This window comes from Martes martes, assembly GCF_963455335.1.
Source record: "Martes martes genome assembly, chromosome: 1".
NCBI lineage: Eukaryota > Metazoa > Chordata > Mammalia > Carnivora > Mustelidae > Martes > Martes martes.
In genome coordinates this window covers 204,695,761-204,705,295 of record NC_137888.1, presented here as the reverse complement: position 1 = coordinate 204,705,295, position 9,535 = coordinate 204,695,761, and the positions used below count along the sequence as shown (strand labels likewise).

General features: G+C 42.7%; 1 protein-coding gene across 1 annotated transcript; it reads right to left on the bottom strand.

Moving 5' to 3' along the window:
* Positions 1-5,768: 5,768 nt before the first annotated feature.
* LOC308348620 (olfactory receptor 10H2-like) lies at positions 5,769-6,728 on the bottom strand (the record flags this gene model as incomplete). Its single annotated transcript, XM_080812806.1, has 1 exon — positions 5,769-6,728. The coding sequence occupies one exon, from the start codon at positions 6,726-6,728 to the stop codon at positions 5,769-5,771; it is 960 nt and encodes a 319-aa protein (XP_080668932.1).
* Between the last annotated feature and the right edge of the window lie 2,807 nt (positions 6,729-9,535).

Sequence of the window (9,535 nt, the reverse complement as noted above, 5' to 3'; positions counted from 1 at the left end):
TTTTCTTTAATTTAAATTTTAGTTAGTTAACATACAAAGAAATATTGTTTTCTAGAGTAGAAGTGGTTCTTCTCTTACGTACAACACCCAGTGCTCATCACAAGGACCCTCCTTAATGTTCCTCACCCACCTAGCCCATCCCTCACCCACCTCCCCCCAACAGCCCTCAGTTTTTTCTCCATCATTAAATCTCTTATGGCTTGTTTCCCTCTCTCCTTATTCTCCCCTTCCTATACTTTCATTTTTTTCCTTAAATTCCCTATATGAATGAAATCATATGGTATTTGTCCTTCTCTGACTTATTTCGCTTAGCGTAATACCCTCTAGCTCCATCTATGTTGTTGTAAATGGCAAGATTTCATATCTCTGATGACTGAGTAATATTCCTGTGTGTATATACACACCACATTCTCCCTATCCATTCATCACTCAGAGGACATTGGGGTTCTCTGCGTAGTTTGGCTATTGTTTATAATGGGGCATTCTGTATTTCATCTGTCTCTTTATCACTAGTTGAACTTCTCAGTATTTCTACTCTTGGCTATTTTGGATAATGCCACTAGGAAAGCTTGTGTACCCCTTTTTTCTTGAATATGTGGTTTCATACCGCTGTGTGTATACTAAGGAGTAGATTTTTGGATCCAAGGTAACTCTATGTTTAATTTTTTAATTATTTTTTATTGTATTATGTTAGTCATCATACAGTATGTCATTAGTTTTTGATGTAATATTCCAAGATTCATTGTTTACGTATAACACCCAGTGCTCCATGCAATACATGCCCTCTTTAAAACCATCACCAGGCCAATGCATCTCAATAGCCCACTCCCCTCTAAAACCCTCAGTTTGTTTCTCAGAGTCCACAGTCTCTCATGGTTCGTCTCCCACTCTGATTCCGCCCCCCTTCATTTTTCCCTTCCTTCTCCTAATGTCCTCCATGCTATTCCTTATGTTCCACAAGTCAGTGAAACTATATGATAATTGACTTTCTCTGCTTGACTTATTTCACTCAGCATAATCTCCTCCAGTCCCATTCATATTGATGTAAATGTTGGGAACTCATCATTTTTGATGGCTGAGTAATATTCCATTGTATATATGAACCATATTCGTCTGTTGAAGAGCATCTTGGCTCTTTCCACATTTTAACTATTGTGGATATTGGTGTTATGAACATTGGGGTGCATGTGACCCTTCTTTTCACTACATCTGTACATTTGGGGTAAATACCCAGTAGTACAATTTGCTGGGTCCTAGGGTAGCTCTATTTTTAATTTTTTGAGGAATCTCCACACTGTTTTCCAGAGTGGTTGCACCAACTTGCATTCCTACTCACAGTGTAAGAGGGTTCCCCTTTCTCCACAACTTCTCCAACATTTGTTGGTTCTTGCCTTGTCGATTTTTGCCGTTCTACCTGGTGGAAAGTGATATCTCAGTGTGGTTTGATTTGAGTTTCCCTGATGGCTAATGATGATGAACACTGTTTCATGTGTCTGTCAGCCATTGTACGTCTTCTCTGGAGAAGTGTCTGCTCACATCTTCTGCCTATTTTTTTACTTGATTATCTGTTTTTTGGATGTTGAGTTTGAGGAGTTCTTTATAGATCTTGGATACCAGCCCTTTATCTGTAGTGTCATTGCAAATATCTTGTCCCATTCTGTGGGTTGCCTCTTTGTTTTGTTGATTATTTCCTTTGCTGTGCAGAAGCTTCTTATCTTGATGAATTCCCAAGAGTTCATTTTTTATTTTGTTTCTCTTGCTTTTGGAGATGTGTCTTGAAAGAAGCTGTTGTGGCCAATGTCGAAGAGCTTACTTTGTGTGTTCTCCTCTAGGATTTTGATGGATTCTTGTCTCACATTGAGGTCGTTCATCCATTTTGAGTTTATCTTTGTATGATGTAAGAGAATGATCGAGTTTCATACTTCTGTATATAGCTGTCCAATTTTCCCAGCACCATTTATTGAAGAGACTGCCTTTTTTCCATTGGATATTTTTCCTGCTTTGTCAAAGATAATTTGACCATAGAGTTGAGGGTCCATATCTACCTCTACCTCTACCCTGTTCATTGGTCTATGTGTCTGTTTTTGTGCCAGCACCATGCTGTCTGGTGATGACAGTTTTGTAATGGAGCTTGAAATCAGGCAACCTGATGCCCTCAGCTTTGTTTTTCTTTTTCAACATTTCCTTGGAGATTCAGGGTCTTTTCTGGTTCCATACAAGTTTTAGGATTGTTTGATCCAGCACTTTGCAAACTGCCAATGGTATTTTGACCGGGATGGCATTGGAAGTATAGATTACTCTGGCAACATAGGCATTTTGATGATATATATTCTTCGAGTCCATTAGCATGGAATTTTTTTCCATCTTTTTATGTCCACTTTCAAGTGAGATCCAGTAGAGAGGCATTCACCAGATGGATTCAGCTCAATGAGGTCATGACAATGACACATTACTAAAGGTTTCATAAGCGAATAAGGAAGAAACCTTACAATTGATGTCACATGGAAACTCCTCCTAAAATGACTTTTAACACCTGTACTCTCTGCATCTCCTTCTTCACCAGGCTCTGAGCCATCAGCTCTCTCTTTCCCTAAAGACATCATCATTATGAGCAAGAAGATTTTCACCTCTCTCACACTGTTCCCTTCCCCACACAGCAGAGTCTGCGGCCCTATCAGGTGCAGCCACCACTTCTTTCCTTTTCTTGCTTGGATACCTCTCTCTGTTCCACTGCTAACTTATGGAAATTTCTCTCCCACTCCCTTCCATCCATTTTCATACCAAATGTTCCACTTAGAAATAAGTCTCTACTTATGATTTCAAAGGCATTGGGAAATTATAAATAACAAGCCATTTTTTGTTGGAACAAATTGCCTTTTTACCCCCTCTTTATACGTTTTTAGGAATAAAAAGACCCTATGTTAAAAGTGTTGAATATAGTATGATACCCAACATGTAGTGTATACTCATAGGGTGACTATTATTAGTTTTTACCATCGCCATACCAGCAGCCCAAGAGCCAGAGATAATATTCCTGTTTGCTAATTGAGCATCAATAATGTATATGCCCACACACGTGTGGTGACTCCCTTTTCCACACAATATTATGTAATCACAGGCTGGGGGCATCGATGCCAGTTCACACAGGGTCATTTTCAAGGAGAATGCAACCATACTGAACCAGTCAAGTCCTAGATTCAGCCCTTACATCATGCTATATACAAAATTAATTCAAAATGGATGAAAGGCCTGCATGTAAGAGCTAAAACTATAATGTTCTTAGAGGACAACATAGCTGTGCCATCTCCATGATCTTGGATTAACCAATCATTTCTTAGACATGACACCAAAACCATAAGCAATGAAGGAAACAAATACATAATTTGGATGTCAACAGAATTAAAATGTTCTGTGCTGCAAAGATTAACAACAAGAGAGTGAGCAGACCACTTACAGAAGGCAAGACAATACTTGAAACTCACATATCTGACAAGGGGCTTATAACTAGAAACTATAATGAATTATTACAATTTAACAAAAAGACAAGCGAGCCAATTTTAAAGATAGGTGACATGTCTCAGTAGCATTTCTCCAAGAACACATAGAAATGGCCTACAAGCATGTGATGAGATGCACAACATCGTTAATTATCAGAGAACTGCAAATCAAAACCAACATGAGATACCACTTCTCAGATAGCTATAACTAACAGGACAGGTAATAACAAATGCTGGCAAAGATGTGGAGAGATTTGAATCCTACTACATTGCTGGGGGAAATACAGATGGGTGCAGCCACTTTGGGCAACAGTCTGGAACTTTCTTTAAAAAATTAAACATAGGATTACCATTGGATCCCAAAAATCCACTCCTTAGTATACATGCAGCAGTATGAAACCATATGTTTAAATAAAAAAGGGTATGCAAATGTTCCTAGTGTTATTATTCAAAATGGCAAAAAGTAGAAAAACTGAGAAGTTCAGCAAGCGATAAAGAAACAGGTGAAATACAGTGTGTCCCATTAGCAACAGTAGCTAAACTATGCAGAGAGCCCCAATGTCTACTGAGTGATGAATGGAGAAGGAAGATGTGGTATGTATATACACAGAGGAATATTACTCAGTCATCAGAAATATGAAATCTTGCCATTTGAAACAACATGGATGGAGCTAGAGGGTATTATGCTAAGCAAAATAAGTCAGAGACAGACAAATACCATACGATTTCACTCATATAGGGAATTTAAGAAAAAAAAACATGAAAGTACGGGAAGGGTGAGGAGGAGAGAGGGAAACAAGTGATAAGACATTTAATGATGGAGAACAAACTGAGGGCTGATGGGGGGAGGTGGGTGAGGGATAGGCTAGGTGGGTGAGGAATATTAAGGAGGGCCTTTGTGATGAGCACTGGGTGTTGTATGTAAGAGAAGAACCACTGAATTCTACTTCAGAAACGAGTATTTTTCTGTATGTTAACTAACTAAAATTTAAATTAAAAAGAAATGAAAAGAAATACCATACGTCCATACAATAGAATAGTATTTGGCAATAAAAAGGAAAGAAGGTCTCATACATCTACAACATGAAGGAACCTTGAACACATTGTACTAAGTGAAAGAACTCAGTCAAAAAGACCCCCTAATGCAATTCCATTCATACGAATGTTCCAACAGGCAAAGTGGAATGAGTAAGTCTTGCGGATGAAAGATACAGCATAGGGAATGTAGGGAATGGTATTCTAATACCATTGTGTGGCATCAAATTACTAGGTTGTACATTCGAAATTAATGTAACTTAGCATAATCCAGAGAAAGACAATTAATATATGATTTCACTTATATGTGGAAAGTAAGGAATAGAATGGAGGACATTAGGAGAAAGAAGGGAAGAATGAAGGGGGAGAAATCAGAGGGGGAGGTGAACCATGAAAGACTATGGACACCAGGAAACTGAGGGGTCTGAGAAGACAGGAGTAGGGCGATGGGTTAGCCAAGTGATGAGTATTAAGGAAGGCACATTTTGCGATGAGCAATGGGTGTTATATGCAAACAATCAATAATGGAACACTACATCAAGAAAAAAAAGAAACTAAGGTAGCATTGTGTGACAACTATACATCATTTAAAAAAATTTTTTAATATTTTTTTAAGATTTTATTTATTTATTTGACAGAGATCACAAGTAGGCAGAGAGAGAGAGAGAGGAAGGGAAGCAGGCTCCCCGCTGAGCAGAGAGCCAGATGCGGGGCTTGATCCCAGGAGCCTGGGATCATGACCTGAGCCGAAGGCAGAGGCTTTAACCCACTGAGCCACCCAGGTGCCCCCATCATTTAAAAATTTTTAAACAATATTTTCTGAAAAAAAGTGGTTTCCAAGAGCTAGGGGTTATGGGAATTTACTGAGAATTGGAGATTGAATGTGTGAGGGTTTCCTTTTGGGTGACAAAAATGTTTCAAATTGATGGTGGTGATGATCACATAACTCTGAAAATACGAAAGACCAACTGAATTGTGTACTTTAAATGGGTAAATTTAATGGCATGTGCATTATATCTCAAGAAAGCTGTTTGATTACAAATGAAACTAATATCCAAGACACAAACCAACAGAGGAAGAAGAAGTAAGGCTCACATTTATTGAGCACCTGCTATGTCCTGTGTGCCATCACACATCTTTACCAATCATACTTGGTAGTCACTGTTAACCCCATTGTACAGATGGGGATATGGTCATCCTTCTACCTTCTTCTAACACCACCTTCATACTGGACACTTAGATGCTGGAGGAATAGAGTTTGCTGAGGAAGGTCTTCCTCATGGCAGTCTTCAGCTCCTTGTTCCTGAGACTGAAGATGATGGGACTGAGGAAGGGCGTGAGGACTGTGTAGGTGATGGCCATCAGGGTCTTACTTTCCTGGGAGTGAAGACCCTTGGGCTTGAGGTAGATGATAGAGGCAAAGCCATAATGCACAATGACCACAATAAGGTGGGAAGCACAGGTAGAGAAGGCTTTGTGCCTGCCCTCAGCAGAGGGGATCTTCAAGATGGCAACTACAATTAAGGTGTAGGAGAGGAGGATGAGGAGAAAACAGCCCAACAGTACAGTGATGCACATCAGCCCCACACACAGGGCCACTATTGGTACATCAGTTCCACAGGCCAGCTTCAAGAGAGGGGGCACGTGACATCCAAAATGCTGGATTTTGTTGGGTCCACAGAAGGTGAGATGGAAGATTGCTGTGGTCACCACCATCCCTTGGACCAAGCCACCAGCCCAAGACCCGGTCACCAGGCAGGCGCAGCCATGGGGGCTCATGAGCACGCTGTAGCGCAACGGGTGGCAGATGGCCACATACCGGTCATAGCCCATGACAGTGAGCAGGAAGGAATGGGTGAAGCCGAATGTGAAGGAGAAGAACATCTGGCTGGCACAGGCTGCAAAGGCGATGGTGCGACGGGTGGAGAGCAGGTCGGCCAGCAGGCGCGGGGTGATGGTCAAGGTGTAGAGGATCTCAGAGATGGACAGTGCACACAGGAAGAGGTACATGGGCGTGTGCAGGCTGCGCTCGCTCCAGACAGTGGCCATGATGAGCAGGTTCCCCAGCAGTGTGAACAGGTACATGAGCAGGAACAGCAGGAAGAAAACGGGCAGGAGATGAGGTGGAAAGGTGGAGAAGCCCACGAAGATGAATTCAGAAACAGAACTGTGGTTTAGACCTAGAGTGGCAGCCATCCCTGGGTGGGGAGAGAGTGAAGGCGACCTGGTGGGCAGGAGCTCTGGGTCCAGGCTGAGCCTGGCCCAAGAGGACTTCTGGGGGTGGGGGCAGGTAGCCCTCCCCCTGCAGAACATGAGCAATCCCTTCGCCACCCGATGTTCATGATGACTGTCAGAGCACCTGGGAACTGAACGGGGTTCACAGAAGATCATGAGCCTCAAGTGCGTAAGGCAGGCCCTGGAGCATAGTAAGAATGCAGTAAAAATAATATTGATTATAATAATTATAACTACTGTTATTACTATTATTGACTCCATGCATGACCACCTGGCTTTCCTGCCTTTGAGCAGGCTGGCCATTCCATGTTTCTCTCCATCTCTGTGATTCCAAATCCTTCCCGAATTTTAAGTGCAAACTACTCCCTAATTGCTATCGTCAGCTGGAGGGCACCTCTCCCATGTGGCGTATAGAGCATGTAGGCTCTGTTTAATTGTCAACATTGCCCCTACTGGCACACTGGGAACATGGAATAATATTCCTTATTCCACAGGGCTGTAGAGGCACTAAGGTGAGGTGTGCACATTCAGCTCTTAGGTACTATTGTTGTGTGGTCCTACTTGTGTGATTCCCCCACAAAGATGTGGCACTGACCAGCATCACCAGATCACATTCTCCCACCCCTGCTGGGCACTCTATCTCTGGTCAGGTTCCAGTGCAATTCACTGAATCTCCTTCCATCTCCTCAAGCCTTACCCACTCTCCTATCCCCAAATGCCTGCTTCGTGGAGCAACCAAGGCTCGCAGCTGTGGGTTCTCTCATATCCTTCTCCAAGAGGCAACAGACTCACATCTGCCCCAGCTCCCTGTGACGACAGCTCTCCTTCCAAGCATCTGCTCCATCCAGGGTTACTTCTCTGTCTTTCTGTCTCTCTGTCTTCCTCTCTCTGCCACCAACAGACGTGATGCAAAAATGCAACACCTTTTTAACAATGCAGGATGCATCAACCGATGAATGGATAAACAAAAAGTGGAAGATCCATATGATGGAGTATCTTTGAGGCATACAAAAGTACAGACACACATTATAACATGCTGAGACAATATGTTGAGTGAAAGAAGCCAGCCACAAAGACCACATATTGTATGAGTTCATTTATTTGAAATATGCAGGATAGGTAAATGCATCAAGACAGAAAGCAGATTAGCGGTTTCCAGGGACCGGGAGGAGGATGGAATGGGGAGTGAACTTTAATGGGTTATAGATTTCCTTCAGGGGTGGGAAATATCTTGGACCTAAATAGAGGTGTCGATGGCCCAAAACTGGGAACGTCTAAATGGCACTCAGTTGTGCTGGAGGTAGAGAAAGTGGAACTCTGTGCGTTGTTGGTGGGATAGCACAGTCGTGCAACAGCTATGGAAAACAGTATGAATGGTTTTCCATCCAAAAATTAAAAATTGGAAATAGAACTACCTATGCCTCAGGCATCCCACATCTGGATGGATATGCAAAAGTGGCATAAGCAGGGTCTGGAAGACATATTTGCACACTCCTGGTCAGAGCAGCACTAGCCACAAGAGCCCTGAGGAGGAAACAACCCCATTGTTCATTGGTGGATGGATGGATAAACAAGTTGTGATATATCCGTACAATGCAATATCATTCAGCCTTGAAAGGGAGGAAATCCTGTCTCATGTTATAACACCAATGAAGCTTTACACTATGTGGAATCAGCCAGTCCCCAGAAAGGAGAAATCCTGTATGATCCCACCCATCTGAGGTCCCTAAATCAGTCAAATTCATAGAAACAAAGTAGAATGGAGGTTGCCCAGGACTACAGAGAGTGGGAAATGGAGAGTTTTGTTTAATGGGCGTAGAGTTTCTGTTTTGCAAGGTGAACTGAGTTCTGCAGATCGATTACAATGTGAATACACTTAACATCACTGAACTGCATACTTAAAATGGTTGAGGTCATAAATTTTCTGTTGTGTGTTTTTTACACAACAAAGTAGGAACACATGCTGTGTCATAAATGAACCTTGAAAACATTCCACTATGTGAAAAAAAGCCAGGCACGAAAGGTTATCTGAAGAAAGGGTCGTCTGATTCCGTTAATATGAAATACCTAAGATCGGCAAATTCATAGACACAAAAAGTAGATTAGGGGTTGGGGGAATCTGGAGCCTTGGCAGGGGGGGATGGGGAAGTTACTACTAATGAAGACAGTGTTTCCTTTTGGGTGATGAAAATATATGACAGCTAGAAAGGGGTGGTGATTGCACAACATCGTGAATGTGCCAAATGCCAATGATTTGTACAATTCAAAAGGTTAATTCTATATTATGTGAATTTTGCCCCATTTTTTCTTTTAGAAAGCAAAACGTGCCTTCCCCGGTGCTCCTTTACTTCTGGGTTGTCTCTCCCTTGATTCACAGCCCAACCTGTCCCCAGAGAGACAGAGAGTGAGTGTCTAGGGCCAGAGGGGAGATGAGGGAGGAAGAACCCACCACCTGCCCTCAAGCCTACCTGTGCCTTCCAGGGCAGCCACTGAGCCTCTGCTCAGGTGTGTGTGAGAACAGAAGGAGAAGCACCTCAGAACAGCTCTTCTCAGGGGTGGGCAGCCTCCTGTCTCATAGACTGGGATCTGGGTGCTCCCTGTGTCTCACAAACACCTCCATGTGGGTGGTGCCCCACATCTTCACATACCTGCATTCCACTTGCCACCCATCTCCACAGGTGCAGCTGCCTTAAGCTCTCACACCAGATAGGCACACATCAGGCCCACAGGCACCTGAGCCCTGCTGTCAGCCCTGCGAACTCACACAG